The following is an 18,795-nucleotide window of genomic DNA, read 5'->3' on the forward strand; positions in this document are numbered from 1 at the left end:
CTAAAGCACAAGAGGGCGCTATGACTCCATTCCCATTCACTGTTGATGACAGGAAGACCCTATTCCCAGTTGCTGATGAAAGAGAATAGTAATTTAAAGATGGCGGAGTGCATGGCAGCACGTTTGACCGCGCAAGAGAACCAGATAGAGCTTCTCACTCGGGAATTTAGCCTCCTACGAGACGGGCTAAATGGTGGTCCAGAGGTCGCCAGCATTCTCGCCAGTTCTCCGGAGCTGGAGAGCTTACGGAGCGAGAATGAGAAGCTCAAATTTCGTCTCGTGCACCTCCGCCAGGGTCTCCAGGAAGAACTCGCCCTGGAGGGACAGGGCAAGGGGGGCACCAACAAAGGCCAGGAGAAGAAGACAGGGAAAGAACAACAACAGCCAAATAACCGCAATTATGATAATAATAAGGTAGCTAGCTAACCACCTTAGTGCATGTAAATTGTGTGGCTGTTGTATGTGACCTGTAGCTTGCTGTCCTAGTCCAGCCAGTAGCTTCCATGGCTACAGTCATAATTATGCCTAAACCCCGCCCATTTATACAATTATCTTAACATTTGATTTTTAACCTAACCACGCTGCCAACCTTTTGCCTAACCCTCCCCTGCCCCTGGTCTCGAAATAGGTTGACAGCTCTGGGTGTAGTCCCCTGAACATGCTTATGGAATATCATATGGATATAAGACAACAGTTATTTATTGTGGTTTACACTAAGTGGAATGTCAATGACAATATTTGCATGTTTTTGCTCACCTATAAACCAAACGTTTGATTTTTAACCTCTGTGCAGGCAGAAACCCATGAGACCAAACCTGTTGTTGATAAGAACAACAAGAAGGAGAAGCCAGAGAAGGCACAGGGAGGGGGTGGTGGCAGAGAGGTAATGATTAGGAACATTACCTTCCAAAGGTCCAATATCCCATACATCTATTCTAGAAGTCCCATGCATGCAATCAAGCGTTCCTTCAAACTTGTGCAATATCCTTACCAATACCCAAATAATTCCCCCCAGTTTCTTTCCATAAGTTCCTATAAATCACCATGTTACTCTTTCCAGCTGAAACCGTGGCCTGGCTACATCTCAGAGCGCATGCAGCTGTATGAGGAGCTGAAAAAGGAGAGCGATGCCCTGCTGGCCAGGAGAGCTGCAGACAGCCAGCCCATCACTGTGGAGCTGCCAGATGGACGTAGGGTGGAGGGTCAGGCCTGGGTCACTACCCCCTACCAGCTGGCCTGTGGCATCAGGTGAGGGATCTGGAGCTTATCTTGGACCATGATATCCTTGTCCCATATCTTTTTTGTGCTGTGCAGTCAACTCCTATGGCAATTGTCATGGCAAAAATGTCCGTAGAAGTTGGCAGCATAGACAAATCTGGGACAAGGAGGATCATGATGTTACTTGGAGACATCAGTTGCACACCTCTGTCTTTGCCATTGTTTGTATCAACACATGATAACTATGTGGTGATGGTGGTATATCGTATTTCTCTCAGTCAGGGCCTGGCTGACAATGCAGTGATTTCCCAGGTGAACGGGGACCTGTGGGACCTGGATAGACCTCTGGAGAAGAGCTGCTCACTGGAGATCCTGCGCTTTGACAATGATGATGCCCAGGCTGTGAGTATAATGTGCCCTCTGGGCTATCATACTCTCTAATCTCTATAGTCTTTGTTCTTGGAGGTAGTAACAGAGATGTTTCCGCTCCTTGTTTCAGGTGTACTGGCACTCCAGTGCTCACATCCTTGGTGAGGCCATGGAGCGTTTCTATGGAGGCTGTCTGTGTTATGGACCACCCATTGAGAATGGCTTCTACTATGACATGTTCCTCGATGGACCCCAGTAAGCATCTATCATTGTTAAGAAAAAATAAGCTTCTAGTCTCCTTTATAAAGTAATGAGCAGAAATGATACAGAGCTGGTGTAGTGAGTAGCCTATGACAGGTGTGTTGTTACTGAGGGTTCTGTTTGACCTGTGTCCTCTCCTGGCCAGGGGTGTGTCGAGTACAGAGTTTGAGTACCTGGAGGCGCTGTGCAAGTCTGTGGTGAAGGAGAAACAGCCCTTCGAGAGGCTGGAGGTCAGCAAGGAGACCCTACTGAAGATGTTCAAGGTGAGATGAGAGGACCTGTACACTACATTGGCATCTCTCCACCCTCTGGTGAAAGATTGTAGCTCGATTATATAATGTGTTATAGATGTTTCTTTTTCATTGGGGTTGTGAGTAGATTGGCAGCAATTGGTATTTATTTATTTCCTATCTGTTTGCGTCCATATTTTCAGTACAACAAATTCAAGTGTCGCATTCTGAATGAGAAAGTCACCACACCCACTACAACAGTCTACAGGTAAGCAGCTCTTGATGTTTAGTTGTAAATCACAGAATATTATTTGGTGTACAGAAACTATTCAGAAGACTAGTTTAACATGTTGGTGAATTTGAAGAACAAAAAATAGGACTGCACTCCGGTAAATTAACTTAAATTGACATTTTTATTGCTGCATGAACGTTGCGGGTATGAGCCCTTCAGCGTGCAAGGCAATAGCAATCAATGTCACACCAACAAGACCACACAGGTGGGCATAATTATAAATTCAGACAGTATTGGCCCAATCAAGAGATCCCAGCAGAGGGAGCTGTGGGGGAAACATGACAATCAAATAAAGATCTATAGACACACAATACAAATACATGATGTCATTACCTAAATATTTGGCATATTTATAACCTAGTACAAAAAAAAACAAGATAAAGACCATTCCTGCTGGGGATAGAGTGGTCAAGCGGTCTATCCAATATGTCTTTCATTGGAGAGGTAATTGATCCCTATCTCCTATCCTATGTGGCGCTTTCACCAATTCAATGCCCATATAACGTAAGGCACTTAGTTCATGATTATGGCTGTTGAAATTTCTGGCAACAGGTAATTTTTTTCTCTCCATGGTTGCGAATGGAGCTCTTATGCTCACATATCCTTGTCTTAAGTTCCTGTTTGGTCTTACCCACAACATTAAAGTCACAGGAACACACTTAAGTAGATATACAACATATTTTGTGTTACATGTTATTCTACCTCAAACCTTTATCCTCCCACTCGAATGGGGATGGATAAGAGAGTTCCCTCTGATCATGGCATAACAGTGGACAGTTGTGACAAGGAAACTGCCATCAGGAATGATAGACATGAAATGCAATGCTTTTTTTATTAGGCAAATCTGACCGTACTAAACAATCCCGTAAATTTGAGTGTCTCTTATAGCAAAACCTCGGGAGGGATTCAAATGCTTTACCAAAGCTGGGGTCGCTGTGTAATATGTGACAATGTCTATTAACCACTTCCTTGATCGACCTTGAAATGGAACTGAAGGTGGACACAAAAGTTAAGAGGGAGGAGAGGGATTCCTTTGACGTGGTTGCAATAATGCATTCCACTCAGTTTGTCTTAACGGAATTGTCCAATAATTCTTCTTTATACCCTCTTGTTTTGAATCCTTCACATAAATCTTTGGAATGTACATCAAATTCTAAATCAGTCACAAATGTGCCTAATGCGAAGGATTTGTCTATAATATATTATGGTAAACTGCTTTTTGAATGAATTTGAAGACCCTCACTGGTCCATGCCCTGCTAAAATGAGTTATCTACTGTTTTAGATGTGGGCCTCTGATTGACCTGTGTCGTGGGCCCCATGTAAGACACACAGGAAAGATTAAAGCCTTGAAGATCTACAAGGTATGTGATGCACACACAGACTACAATATCCAATCACTTCTTAAGGTGAAAAACAATGTCATAGTATCTCCTCTCCACTCCTTTCCTGTAATATCGACAGAACTCTTCTACGTACTGGGAGGGCCGTTCGGACATGGAGACCCTGCAGCGTATCTACGGCATCTCCTTCCCAGACTCCAAGATGCTGAAGGAGTGGGAACGCTTTCAGGAGGAGGCTAGGAACAGAGACCATCGGAAGATTGGAAAGGTCAGTCTTCACTGTGGGGGGGTCACTTTGGGGGTTGACTGAGGAAGACGACTAGTTGGTTTAGGTGTTTGGTTTTCTAAACACAGCCATTGAAATAGACCCTCAATTAATATAATGATATAATATGTTCATATATACTGAACAAAAATATTAATGCAACAATTTCAAAGTTATTGTTGAATTACATTTCATATAAGGAAATCGGTCAATTGAAATAATTGAATTATGTCCTAATCTATGGATTTCACATGACTGGGCAGGGGCGCAGCCATGGGTGTGACTGGGAGGGCAGAGGTCCACGAACTGGCCCAGCCATCAAAATATTTTTTTCCCCACAAAAGGGCTTCATTACAGACAAATACTTTTTGGGGATATTTTATTTCAACTCATGAAATATAGGACCAGCACTTTACATGTTGCGTTTTTATATTTTTGTTCTGTTTATTTTAGCGGTCACTTTTATCCAAAGTGAGTTACAGAACTGTGACAAATCACTGTAATTTACTCTGTATTTTACAAACAGACCTAAAGGCGTCAGCAAGCTTCAGTTCGCCTGGTGGCTAGACCTTCGCTTGGAAAATTAGAAAAAGTGGAAATAGTACTGTTTGGCCATTTTGAGACTCCGTAGCCAGTATACACCTCAAAATAGTCAGAATTAATCTAAGAAAATTAATTAACAGATTTCTTTAGTTTTGACGTTTTTGCCGAGGAGATCTTAGTCGCGCAATTTTACATCTAACTAAGATGCTTTGGTGCAGTATTTCTCAATTAAAAAATGTACATGAAAACGAGTCATCTCTAGTTGAATGACAACAAAGACTTTATTGAAGAATCCCTAAAGTTGACCACTCATGGACGAAGGGGCGTATACTTTGGCTTTCGAAGTTCGGCTGCCCTCGAAAAAATGTTGTGTGCCCAAACAGCCGAAAAAACCCTTACCGAAGTCCAAAACGAACAAAAACATAATGTCTTCATAATATATGCACAAACTCTTCGGAACTGTTTAGACTGGGAAGTATGTGGACGCTTTAAGCTCTGTGTGCTTACTGTTGTTGCTTGGTTGTTCCTGTGGGGGGTGCTGTGTGTCTAACTGCATGATGTATCAGTGAGTCATACTATGTGAGCTCCAGCTGGTCCTCAGGCAGGCTGGATCTATCCTCCCTGCGGGAGACACAGATGGCAGCAACCCCACGGCCCAGCCACAACTGATTACAACACAACACTGATCTCTATATTAAACTATGGACTCACTGCTGCTTTTATTTTCATTGTTGTTATCCAGGGGGACAAAGTCTAAAGTCATTTTTAAACATGTTACTCCTATGATGGTGTGATCCTTTTCATTTAGAAGTTGAAGGTTTAGAAGTAGAGGACATGTCTGTGGGTGTCGTTCATGGACAGATTTGCTGTCGTTTGATTTAACATGTTCCCCACAGAGAGGAGGAGCTGCCTCACTATCTGTAACTGTCAATCTGTGAAGTCTTTGAGCTTACACTATGTCTCTACTGTACAACAGGAACAGGAACTGTTTTTTTTCCATGACCTGAGCCCTGGCAGCTGCTTCTTCCTCCCGCGTGGAGCCTACCTGTACAACACACTCACTGACTTCATCAGGGTAAGACGAGACCAACCAGCCTCAACCACCTACACCTGATCACAGTCAAAAGGCAGAGAAGCAATCCGTCCATCTTCTGCCAAGATACAACAATACCCACCTGTAGAATTCCCAATTATAGCATGTTCATGGACTACTTTGGTGCTTTATAACCATAGTAACCGAAAGAATGCTGAAGTTAAGTACCACTCAGTCTTGCTGTGATCTGGTGAATGTGCTTTGCAGGAGGAATACTGTAGAAGAGGTTTTCAGGAGGTGGCCTCTCCTAACATCTATAACAGTAAGCTGTGGGAGACTTCAGGCCACTGGCAGCACTACAGCGACAACATGTACTCCTTCCCAGTGGAGCAGGACAACTTTGCACTGAAGCCCATGAACTGTCCCGGACACTGGTAGGTACATTCGTTGGTTATTGGGACGATTTCCCGGACACGTGTCAAGCCTGGTCCTGGACAAAAACAACAACTCCGTGGCCTTGTGGTTAGTGCCCTCCCTGAGATTGGAAGGTTCAGTTTAATCCCCGGGCCAAGTTATACCAAAAACTGTAAAAATGGGACCCAATGTGTCTGCTTGGAACTCAGCATTAGGAGATAAATTGGGGGTAAGGCCCCGCCATAGACTAGCGTAGTCTCCATTGCGTGTACTTCTACATCAAGCAGCCTCAATATCGCAATATCTATCAGGGAAATATCCATGGCTATAATAGCTACAAACCTTTAATTACATTGATTTCTCCTGCAGAAACAGGAGATGCAAGGCTACTTGATTACTTACTAGACTAAAAACCATGCTCAATGGAGAATATCCAATGAAATAACTTTACTACAATACTAGGCTTAACCTTTGTCTGGGAAAGGTGTTATGTTATTGTTATTGGTTAATATGAAGATATGATGGTTTATAAGGAAGGGACTTTCAAAGCATTTATGTAACCTTAACTACTACCATTGCTTCAACTGCATATCTTCTCATTCATCACCCTCTTTTTCCGTCTACCTTCTTCTCCTGGATCCTCTTCTTCCTCAGTCTGATGTTCAGCCACAGACCTCGGTCGTGGAGGGAGCTGCCTCTGAGACTGGCTGATTTCGGGGTGCTCCATAGGAACGAGCTATCAGGGACACTCACCGGCCTTACGAGGGTGCGCCGCTTCCAACAGGATGATGCTCACATCTTCTGCACCATGGAACAGGTAGGTGACCAGACCAGCTATGGATATTGAAGAGGAACATCTTATTAAAGTAGCTACGTACCAGGGTTGGGGTCAATTTCAAATCAGGAAGTAAATGGACTGTTCCAATTTTCATAATTTCTTCTTGAAATGGAATTGACCCTATCCCTGCTGGGTACTTAACCTCCTCGCCATTCAGATGACCCTCTGTATTCCCTTTCTCTCTCCTGCAGATTGAGTCTGAGATGAAGGGCTGTCTGGACTTCCTCCGCTGTGTCTATGACGTCTTTGGCTTCTCTTTCCAGCTGCACCTTTCAACCCGTCCAGAGAAGTACCTAGGAGATATCGCTGTCTGGAACCAGGCTGAGAAGGTACAATTAAACATGCGTGTCCATAAAATATTATTGAAATGTCGCGTAAGGAAACACAATTTTTAAGAAAGAATGACTTGCACGAAATGAACCAGGATATATTTTAATTGTATGTTAATTGATTCCCTCTGTTTGAAAGCAACTGGAGAACAGCCTGAATGAGTTTGGGGAACCATGGAAACTAAACCCCGGGGACGGTGCTTTCTATGGACCCAAGGTTTGTAATTACAGCAGCTGATATTTCCTTGCTATATATTTTTTTTACCCCTGCAATTAAATAAGGTCTAGAATTCTCAGGAAATCAATGTAATAAAGGTTTGTAGCTATTATAGCCATGGATATTTCCCTGATAGATATTGCATTCCCCCTTCAATGAAATATGGTCTAAAACTCTCAGGAAGGAAAACCATGTAATACTTTTGTTGTGCCATTTCAGATTGACATTAAGATCAAAGATGCTATTGGCCGGTATCATCAATGTGCAACCATTCAGCTGGACTTCCAGCTTCCCATCCGCTTTAACCTGACCTTTGTAGGGTGAGTGAGTCACCTAATCAAACTAGTCGTGACACAGTGCTGAGTCTGTATCCTGTTATAGGAAGCAAGATTAGTCATTAATCCCTCCTTCAATACGAGTTCTCACCTGAATACTTTGTACTAGACAGTTGATTTAAAAGTCCTTTAAAGTTGGATTTTTAATGAGGTAGAGAACATTATGAAGCTCTGTAAACAACTGTATAAATTATTTTCAAAAATATGTTTGACCGGTAAGACATCTCGATGAGACTAACTTCTACAAATAAGGTTGAATAAATAATGGTTAAATACGTAGTTATATTTGAGCATGAAGTGGTGCTGTGACTGATATTGATGTTGAATCCTGTGACATGCAGGAAGGACGGGGATGACAAAGCGAGACCGGTCATCATCCACCGGGCCATTCTGGGCTCTGTGGAGAGGATGATAGCCATCCTCACTGAGAACTACGCAGGGAAATGGTGAGTAGCAAAGAGGACCAATGAATTTGTTGAGTTACATAAGATGCAATCATAGACTGGAAAATAAGTCATGTATATAGATGTTTTTTCTGCCCTTAAATGTCTTAATTATGTGTATATATAGTGTTTTTATTTGCTACTTATCCAGCCCATATTGTGTTTCTTCTCCAGGCCCCTCTGGCTGTCCCCACGTCAGGTGATGTTTGTACCTGTCAACCCTACCTGTGAAGAATATGCCAGGAGGGTAATCCGAGCCTTCTATTTCTCAAACTTGTCTTCCTTTCATATTTCTACCGTTTATGATCAGGGCCGGATTAAGAAATCATAGGCCCTCCCCCTTCCCGGCACATCATTTTCTGTAAACAAATCTGTGTGCCAAGATGCAAATTCAATGCGTGGGAAATTTAGTGTTGAAGAAAAAGCCTCTTTATAATAAAGTCAGAACGTTTGTCACGTGGCATAGGCTACAATTGAGCAGAGGTGTTTTTAGAATTTCCATACAGTGATTTAAAAAATACAAAATAATTCAGGGTCCGAAAAAAATCGTCCTTTTAGAAGACAGCTGAATCTTTTTTAATACCACACAAATGACCAAAATGAGTGGCTACTCTGACAAACTGAGATCAATCTGGTCTTGAATTCAAACAATAACCCAGGCCAGTGAAGCGACACATTGGAGGAAATAAATAAATAAAGTAGGCTTCTAAATAACATGTCCAGTGACTCAACTAATGAAGATTAAACCATAAGCTACTCACGGTGATTGGCTATTGCCATGACGAGCACATCGGCTATCTCAAGATGAGCTACTTTGAAAAACAGTGCTGCTGTTCACAAACAATTAGGAGTTGTTGAGAATCATTTATTTCTATTGGTTCTACAGATTAGTCTTCTCTTTTCAGCAGTAGGCAAACTGTACGTTTTTCCAGCAATTGTATTTTGAAATCTGCAAAAGGCAAACCGACAGCTGCAACCAACCATAGAAATATAATCCATAGATGGCAGTTCCCATTAGTCAGAACTGGCATCCATTGCTAGTGTACCCATGAGTTTAACAGTCAAATTGCCAGGGTAAGAGGTTACAAAGCCCTTCTATGGATTATATTCTATGGCCACAATGCAAAAAGCTGTATATTTGGTGCGCATGCTGTCCAAACTGCAGCCTTCCTGACTGTAGGCATACCGGTAAATACCAAAATAAAGGAAACACTTCAGTAAACAAGGGATTCATAGTATATGATATGGTGTGGGGTGCAGTTTCTTGGCATGGTTTAGGTCCACTTGTAAAATCTATGCCAAGGCGCATTGAAGCTGTTCTGGCAGCTCATGGTGGCGCAACACACTTAAGACACTTTATGTTGGTGTTTCCTTTATTTTGGCATGTGATAAAAATAAATACTGTTATTTTTTTTAAACTATTGATCCTCTATGGCTAAATTATGCTCTGGTGTATTTTAAAACATTGAGAGCAGCTCCTGTGGTTGGATAAAGTATAATTTAAAGAAAGAAAAAATAGGGGCGTGGACCAGTCAGTATCTGGTGTGACCACCATTTGCCTCATCCAGTGCGACACATCTCCTTTGCATAGAGTTAATCAGGCAGTTGATTGTGGCCTGTGGAATGTTGTCCCAGTCCTCTTCAATGGCTGTGCGAAGTTGTGGGATCTGGAACACTGTCGTACACATAGATCCAGAGCATCTCATACATGCTCAGTGGGTGAGTATGCAGGCCATGGAAGGCCTTTTGTCCCCAGTACAAGGTGGACCTGTGTAATGATCATGCTGTTTAATCAGCTTCTGTCAGGTGGATCAATTATCTTGGCAAAGGATAAATACTAACAGGGATGTACAAAATTTGAGAGAAACTTTTTGTGCGTATGGAAAATGTCTTGATCTTTTATTTCAGCTCGTGAAACATGGGACCAACACTTTATATGTAGCGTCTTGTATTTTTCTTCAGTGTGATTAATTTTTTATTTTTTTTAAGACTATTACGGGCTTGGGCCCTGCCCTGACTCACGCAATTGACCAGTCACATTTATTTATTTATGCAGTTACCCAATAAAGGCAGGGTCCCCCAGTTACCCACATGGGCCCCTTACCACGTCTCCCATCTGATGATTAGCAGAGCGGCAGCAGCAGGCTGTCAACACTTATTGAGAGCGGGCTGATGAGTCCTATTGTGGTTGTAGTAAATATTTTTACAAAATTATGCATGTATAATATATTCAGTATATTTTCTTAGTATTTTTGAAAAAATATATTTGCCTCTTGGGCCCCAGGGGCTTCAGCCCCGGGAAGCCCCTGAATTAAGCTGGCCCTGTTCATGATGCTGCACATTCATCATTGTCTATCATTATATAAACCTGCATGTCTGTTGCCAGTTCCATTTTATCAGTTCATCTTTGTCATTTTTTATGAATTTGTTTTTACTGAGTGGTAATTCTGTCGTTCAGATGTGTAAACAGTTTGTGGAGGCTGGATTCATGGCAGACGCTGATGTCGACTCCAGTTGCCTCCTAAACAAGAAGATCCGCAATGCCCAGTTAGCCCAGTACAACTTCATCCTGGGTAAGAAGGATTACTATAGTAGATTTCTTTTGCCATTCATAAATCCCCTCAAATATTTTCTGATTTTTTTTCAGCTGCCAAAAACATGATTGTACTCATCACTACTGAAATGTTGTTGAAAATGTGAATGTGTTAGGGCAGCTGTGTGTGTTGTGATTTGGCAGTGTGGGGACTGTGAGCTGCTTTGTGTCTTGGCAGTGGTCGGTGAGAAAGAGAAGCTGACTAACAGCGTGAACGTACGTACGAGGGACAACAAGGTTCATGGAGAGCTGTCTGTTTCTGAGGTGCTGGCTCGCCTGACCCTGTTGAAAGAGTCACGCTGCCGGAATGCTGAGGAGGAGTTCTGAGGAGAGATGGGGTGTTTCATGACAGATAATTTTCTTTCACAAAAGAAGAACAAAATAGACATTTTATGTGAATGCAAGAGGTCTGTGTTGGAAGTATAAACATGGAAAGAGGTAGATCAAATGTATTGACATGTTTGAAAATATAAAATATTTTCTACTCACTTGACGGACCCTTTCTGTATTTTGAGTAGTTTAATATGTATGTTTCTTTGATTGTCTAATCAATTTGAAAGAATAGTGCAGGAAGTGAGAGACAATATTGGGGATCATGTATTTGGTACAGTAGTGCAGGGTTTCCTAAACTTGTTTTTTTGCCCTAGCACCACACAGCTGATTCAAATAAGTTGGTTATTTGAATCAGCGGTGTAGTGCTGTGGCAAAAACCAAAACGTGCACCCATGGGGTGTAGTGTATGAAAGACCATGCAAGAATATATATATTTTTTAACACTAATCTGAAGGATAGAATGTGGATGAAAGAAGATGTCATGAGAATGTTATTTATTGGGTTGTTGAAAGAAGGTTGCAATGTAAGCCAAATAACACTTTTGGGAAATATTAAATAAAATCATGAAGTAGCTCTGTCCTCTTGTTGGATTGTATCTTGGAATAAAATATTGCCTCAACGTATTGCTTCCCCTTCATAATCGTATTATTCATTGGAGATTAAAGTAATTTTTATTATTCATCTGACAAAAAAAACACATTTGACCCTGTTGAGTTCTCTGCTCTTGAATAATCTTGACGTCAAGAAGTAAATTCATGCGTCCCCTTTAAATCGCCCACATTTGTGGGTGGGTCAATGGTATTGAAGTTGATTTACGTTGGCACAATGGCTACAGTCAGTCAGATTTGGCCATTTGAGAGAAGACGCTGCCTAAAAGCCCATGGAATCATAATATTGTTATTTTTGGATCCATGTTTTCAATGTGTAAATGGTAAGGCTATGTATATCCCAGGGCTAGGCTTCATGTGGGATTATTGTTTTTTTCCCGATGCTAGTTAGCTAGCGTAAGGCATTACATTAGCTAGCTAGCTAATAAGAACGTATGGCTAACATCCACACAATGGTAGTACGCAGGTCTATACAGACGCCTGACAAACAATTTACTGATCCTACTGTAATTTATCTGGCAAGCTAGCTAACTAATGTACAATTGCTCCAGCAAGCTGTGTTTATTACCTTGCTAGCTATAACTGCTAGCTACATGATGCACCCTCCCCCTTATATGCCAACTCCTGTCTTCCAGGGTACCTGAGCTCCCCACACGTGGGCCATGAGCCCCCTTACAGCCGAGATGCTCAGCCTGTCATCACCAGCCCGGTGGTTCCTGCTCCATCATCTGGTAAAATCTCCTCCCCAGCCTCGACCCATGGGATGTTTTTGTCATGACACTGACAGTGCCTCTTTGGTATGCTGTTACTGAATGAAGTCCATGGGACAACCTATAATCTTGTGAATTATTTTGCAGCATCTCCAACTGATTCAGACAGCTATGCTTCCAAATGCCCCAGTGGGGGTCAATGCAACAGACTGCCTGCTGACTGCATCAACTGCAGCTATCACCACAACTGTCGCTATGGCAAACCAGCGTCTTTCTCTTGCAAGGCCAAGAGAGGAGTCCACTGCACAGTGAGTTCAGTTTGCCAGTTGGACACCGATTGTTCTTGACAAAGAACAAGGAACTCCATTTACAAAGAAAGTATGTAATTGTAGCACTTTGTCATTGTGCTGTTGATGCTTCAGTATGCTGTTTATTTTTCTCTGCTTGCAGGTGGCGTCGGGGAAGCAGCAGACCAACTTCTCCCTGTCTATCACGTGCCAGTTCTGCTGGCAGCTGGACCTGTCTCAGTACAGGTGCTCAAACTCAACCAGCTGTATGACCGTTGCCTGCCCTCGCAAACGCTACAGCGCCACCTGCCAAGTACTGGACCACGTACACTGCTTAGGTATACACTTACTGTACAATGTCTGGTTCATTATTATTCAAATACATACACGTCCCTCCATATGTATTTGGACAGTGATATAAATAAAATAGAAAATGCTCTACTCCAGCATTTTGGATTTGAGATCAAGTGTTTCATGAGGCAACAGTCTAGAAGTATGTCACCTGTTATTTGAGGGTATTTTTATATGTATATTTAACCATTTTATAAATGAAAGCACATTATGTATGTAGTCCCACCCATATGAAGAAGTCATAAGTATTTTGACAAAAATTAAGTATTTGATCCCATATTCCTTGCATGCAATGACTACATCAAGCTTGTGACTCTACAAACCCCTTGGATGCATTTATAGTTTATTTTGGTAGTGTTCTGGGTTATATTTTGTCGAAAAGTAACTGAATGGTAAACGATAATTTTCTTTCTAAGTGAGTAGATAAGATACTTCTGAACACAATTAATCCTGATAATGCCATTATTAAGAACAATCATGAATAATGAGTGAGATGTTATTCAGAGACTACAACAAAACATGCTGACCTCTCACCATTACCAATAACAGGGGAGAACATAATTTTTGGGGGGGTATGCTCTTTGTGCCTCTAACTTCTCACTCATCATTATTCATGATTGAGTCATGATTATCTATAATCATGTTAGCATCCACATGAATGTAGAAGTGTTCAGAAACATCTTCTATTCTTACTTACAATAAAAGTGACTCCAAAATGGCACAAGACATTATTCACCATTCAGTTCCTGTTGGGCAAAACAAACCGCAAATGCATCCAACAAGTTTGTAGAGTCACAAGCTTGATGTAGTTTTTGCGTGCAAGGAATATGGAGCCAAATTCGAAACTTTTGACTACACTATAAGTTAATTTGTAAAAAATACTTATGTCTTCTTCAAATGGGGGGACTAGTTACAGGAAGCGCTTTAAGACCGATATGTATGAAAATACCCTCAAATAAAACATCTCAAATCTAAAATGCTGGAGTATAGCGCCAAATGCTTCACTGTCCAAATGTGTATGGAGGGGAGTGTATACTGTCCAAATGTGTATGGAGGGGAGTGTATACTGTCCAAATATGTATGGGAGTGTATACTGTCCAAGTGCGTGTGGAGGGGAGTGTATACTGTCCAAATACGTATGGAGGGGAGAGTATACTGTCCAAATGTGTATGGAGGGGAGTGTATACTGTCCAAATATGTATGGAAGGGAGTGTATACTGTCCAAGTGCGTGTGGAGGGGAGTGTATACTGTCCAAATATGTATGGAAGGGAGTGTATACTGTCCAAGTGCGTGTGGAGGGGAGTGTATACTGTCCAAATACGTATGGAGGGGAGTGTATACTGTGCAGTGCATTCATTAAAACTGTTTTTTGTTCTCAGGTAAAAGAGTATTTCAGAAACGTTTGTACTGCAACTGGACAGGCGGGTACAAGTGGTCTACAGCACTGGCAATCAGGTAAGACTCCTGCACAAGCACACTGTTAAGGGAAGGCTGAAACAAAAAAAGGGCTTATCTGGTTGAAAACGGCCTGTGTGGCATCGATATTAGTCAGAAGCGTTTATTTTGGTGCCAAAACTGACTACAAAGTGTAAATAGGACAACATTTTAAGTCAGTATTTTACAAAACTGAGATTTACGGAATCGAGAACAACAGCGTTTTCCTTGGGTTGGGTTTACATTTCAATTCTGCCCACACAGGACCGCTGTCTGGCATGGCTTGCAGTACTCAAATCATCCAGAGTATAGGTGCACGTGTGCTGCAGTGCACGCTACCCAATCGTAGCAGCAGAATCAACCTACAGCCCTGCCCATTTCTTTATAGTCAGCAGAACTACCAATAATTGACAGTGTTGTGTTGAAAGAACAAGACTTGTTCATTAAAAACTGATGTTTTTTTCCCAACTCAAACGTTCGTGAACTAATGTTAGCATCACAAACACAACTGTCATCAAAGATACTCTAGAAAGGAGGAAATGCATAATGCACTGAGCTTGGAATTCTTGACCAATCACTTATTGTTGTAATGCTGTGTTACGCTGTTGTTAAGCCGTTCGTAACGCAATCCTTTGTTGAAAGTACAGTGGCTGTTTGGAATATTTTAGCTACGGTGACTGTAGAGGGACAAACAACAATAGCGGCCAGGGTATGATATAGCTAACATAACACACCCACATTGAACCACACCCCCAAGACACATCTTTTTTCCTAATGAGTAGCAGAGAAACCCATGGGAAATCGGTGAGTTCAGCCCCCCTTTAAGACCACCCCACCTGTGTTATAGATTTCTAATAGTTTCTTTGGGTTTCTTATACTTTGAATCTTTTATAAAACATCTTTATCCTTGAAAAATATTCATGAAAATCCTCTCATTTGTAAAGTAAATGAGTGACTTGGTAGCACAACAGGACACATAAGGACAAAACAAGCTGTGATGATGAAGGTTAAAAACAGCGAGTGTCCGTCCTACCGCCTCTGACAACAGAACATCAGCCGTCATTTTCTTTTAATTTCCAGACGATTGTACACATTGACTTGCCACCCTTTGTCAACACCAAGCAGGCTTACGGCCGACATTCAATATGGTGCGCCTTCCCGCTTAGATGTCTTTGTCTTCTATGCTCTTCACTGTTACCAGTAGAATCCCAGTTGTTATTGTTGTTTCTATTTGCAGCATTACACTAGGTGGATTTGGAGCTGACCGGTTCTATCTAGGCCAGTGGAGAGAGGGTCTGGGCAAGCTGTTCAGCTTCGGTGGCCTGGGCATCTGGACCCTGATTGATGTGCTGCTGATTGGGGCGGGCTATGTGGGGCCAGCCGATGGCTCCCTCTACATCTGAGACCTGTGATTGATGCCCACTCCATGATGGTTGTAGGGTTGATACCCTCTCCTTTTCAGTTTAGACTGTTTGACTGTAAAGATCCACTCCATGGAGATGCCATCCCATTATCACACTGTCTGCCTGCCCAAACTCCCACTGTCTGCAAAGACTGACTGACTTGTCCCATCTGCCACCAGTGCAGCTTCACGGTCAGCCTTGTCAGGTCCGCCTCTAGATCATCAAGCCAAGCATCCTTCACTGATATACTGTAATACAAGCTGCACTGAGCATCGTTTTGGAGTTGTTTGATTAATAGTGATTAGAGTTGGTCAGGCTGATACGGACTGACTGGAGAATGGGTGGTAGGCACAGTTGAGCAGTACTTGGAATTATATTGTAACTATAGCCACCTATGGTGCTCCTTACTCACTGCACGGTCATGCATAGGAGACCAGTAACCATGGCTACGGAACACAACATTTCGTTATTATTATAACACCGATAACAGAAACAAAAAGTGTTTGGAAGAAAAGCAGTGTTTCTTCCCTGCAGGTTTTGTAAAAGCATGTGGCACCTGCTAAGTGTGGTGGACGGTAATGTGCATCAGTGGATAGCAGATCAACCTTTCAGTGTTCTCTCTGCAAACCAACCAGCAAAAAAATACTTGAACGGTTATTTTCTTTGGAGTGTTATGTGGTTGGGATACAGATTTGGGGAAATGACATGGTGGTTATTATACCTGAGGCTTATATTGTGTATTTATATTTATTGCATTGTGGATGTGCACCACAGGAGGCTGTTGAGGGGAGGACGGCTCATAATAATGACTGGAACGGAGCAAATGGCATTAAACACATGGAAACCACGTATTTGATACTATTCCGCCCCACACATTACCATGAGCCCGTCCTCCCCAATTAAGGCGCCACCAACCTTCTGTGATCTGCATATGTCAGATTTCAGCATTACATGGCATTGCGCTACAGCTCTGCATGCCCAAAACACACAACAATCTGTTCTTGTAAAGCTGTGCAGGCTTAAACTAGGTCACTAACTGGTTCAGAATGGTTTTAGTACTTGTTTTCAAAGAACTTGTGTAACACTTTTTGTTCTTCATATAACTTTCATGATATTGTTCATCGCTAATCGCCCAGCCCGAATGGTTACGATATGTAGCCTCCCATATCCAGAGCTTGAGTATGTGTGCTGCACAAACTGGTAACCTATATTTCTGGTGAAAATGTGTTCATGTTCTGGATTTAAAAAAAAAATGGAACACTGTAATGACAAAGATGTTTAAGAAAATTGTAAATATTAAACTTGTGAAATGTTATTGAGCTTTGTGTCTTATTGTGTTAGTATTGTCTAGTATTATAAGCATACTTGAATAAACAAAATCATCTGGTCTGTTATTTCCATGATGATTGACTTAGAATTCACCTCTGTGCTTTTTCACACAGTAAAATGCCCTGCCTCATTGTAACGATACTGTGCCACATCTTTGAGGCAGTGCCGTTGGATACAGAAAGAGAAGCTCACTCCCGTAATTCAACATCTCACTGACTAATGGTTATGTGAATACATACACCATATTACATACAATACCTTCTGCATTGGTCCTAGCATTGCTAGCATGTGTTAGCGCTTCTCATTGGCTGTTCTGCAGTAAACGTCTGTATACGCTCCCCAGTTCCTCTCTCCCACATCACTTACTGTTATGTACCAACTCCAACAGAATATAAGTGTTTGGCCCATTAATGTTTGAGCTGAATCGACTGACCGCCACCTCTACATTTTGGCTGGCAAGGCTACCCAGTTAGAATAATAAATGCCAGTCATCATCGGTGCCACATATCTCACTGAGCATGAATACAACCTGTAAGAAATTGTTTCATATTGGGTTATGTATTTTTAACCAAACACTTGTTCTCAGTTGAGGCTGACGTTTATCTCAACGAGTAGCATCTTAAAATACAATGGCAATAGAACCACCATATCACCTAGTAATTTCCGATAAAAACATAAAAATACTGTTCAATCCGTGATACGAATCATGGATGTTATACTAGACCATCAGTGCTGAACAGAACAGGGTGATTCTTTAATTAAATTAAAGTCTTACTGGGTTAATTGACATTTATGGAAACATTGTGAATATCATTACTCCTATGAGCACATGTGAGTTCTCTTAAGTAATAGGACAGCCATTTGCATGTTCAAATCCATTGAGAGTTAACAATGCTAGATGAATCAGAACACAACTTCCATTGTAGTGAAATCCCCAATGATTAGTTTATAATTGCTAATCGTGAGTGATGAAGACAAAAGATTGTTCATTCATTCCCATCTTATGCAATAAACAATTCGTTTGGCATAATTTCACTGGATCTCCCAGCAACAGCAGTAGGCTACTGGTTCCTAGGATGTTATACAGCATACTGAACAAAAATATAAACGTCCCATGTTTCATGAGCTGAAATAAAAGATCACAGAAATGTTCCATAGGCACAAAAAGCTTATTTCGCTCAAATTTTGTGCACATCCTTGTTAGTGAGCATTTCTCCTTTGCTAAGATAATTAATCCACCTGACAGGTGTGGCATATCAAGAAGCTACTTAAACAGTATGATCATTACACGGTGTGTCTTGTGCTGGGGACAAAAGGCCACTCTAAAATGTGAAGTTTTGTCACAACACAATGCCACAACACAATGCCACAGATGTCTCAACTTTTGAAGGAGCGTGCAATTGACATGCTCACTGCAGGAATGTCCACGAGAGCGGTTGCCAGATAATTTCTCTATCAAATCAAATCAAATTTTATTTGTCACATACACATGGTTAGCAGATGTTAATGCGAGTGTAGCGAAATGCTTGTGCTTCTAGTTCCGACAATGCAGTAATAACCAACGAGTAATCTAACCTAATAATTCCACAACTACTACCTTATACACACAAGTGTAAAG

General features: G+C 41.7%; 2 protein-coding genes across 4 annotated transcripts; both read left to right on the forward strand.

The window, feature by feature from the left end:
• Positions 1 to 60: 60 nt before the first annotated feature.
• Positions 61 to 11,677, forward strand: LOC139563252 (threonine--tRNA ligase 1, cytoplasmic-like). Of its 3 annotated transcripts, none has more exons than XM_071381731.1 (19): positions 61 to 414; positions 794 to 883; positions 1,061 to 1,248; positions 1,497 to 1,620; positions 1,718 to 1,842; positions 1,994 to 2,111; positions 2,282 to 2,346; positions 3,654 to 3,732; positions 3,833 to 3,979; positions 5,496 to 5,594; positions 5,820 to 5,986; positions 6,621 to 6,783; positions 6,996 to 7,133; positions 7,273 to 7,350; positions 7,570 to 7,670; positions 8,027 to 8,131; positions 8,303 to 8,375; positions 10,587 to 10,701; positions 10,900 to 11,677. In XM_071381731.1, the coding sequence occupies exons 1-19, from the start codon at positions 76 to 78 to the stop codon at positions 11,046 to 11,048; spliced, it is 2,463 nt and encodes an 820-aa protein (XP_071237832.1). In that variant the 5' UTR covers positions 61 to 75; the 3' UTR covers positions 11,049 to 11,677. The 3 variants fall into 3 exon arrangements, with proteins under 3 accessions (XP_071237832.1, XP_071237834.1, XP_071237833.1); XM_071381733.1 differs by having other exon boundaries at positions 65 to 414; positions 10,866 to 11,003; XM_071381732.1 differs by lacking the exon at positions 794 to 883 and having other exon boundaries at positions 67 to 414.
• A 151-nt stretch (positions 11,678 to 11,828) lies between these two features.
• LOC139563254 (TM2 domain-containing protein 3-like) lies at positions 11,829 to 17,163 on the forward strand. Its single transcript, XM_071381739.1, has 6 exons — positions 11,829 to 11,985; positions 12,298 to 12,393; positions 12,520 to 12,680; positions 12,823 to 12,997; positions 14,391 to 14,466; positions 15,683 to 17,163. The coding sequence occupies exons 1-6, from the start codon at positions 11,850 to 11,852 to the stop codon at positions 15,846 to 15,848; spliced, it is 810 nt and encodes a 269-aa protein (XP_071237840.1). The 5' UTR covers positions 11,829 to 11,849; the 3' UTR covers positions 15,849 to 17,163.
• The last annotated feature ends 1,632 nt before the right edge of the window (positions 17,164 to 18,795 follow it).

This window comes from Salvelinus alpinus, chromosome 33 (assembly GCF_045679555.1).
Source record: "Salvelinus alpinus chromosome 33, SLU_Salpinus.1, whole genome shotgun sequence".
Lineage (NCBI taxonomy): Eukaryota > Metazoa > Chordata > Actinopteri > Salmoniformes > Salmonidae > Salvelinus > Salvelinus alpinus.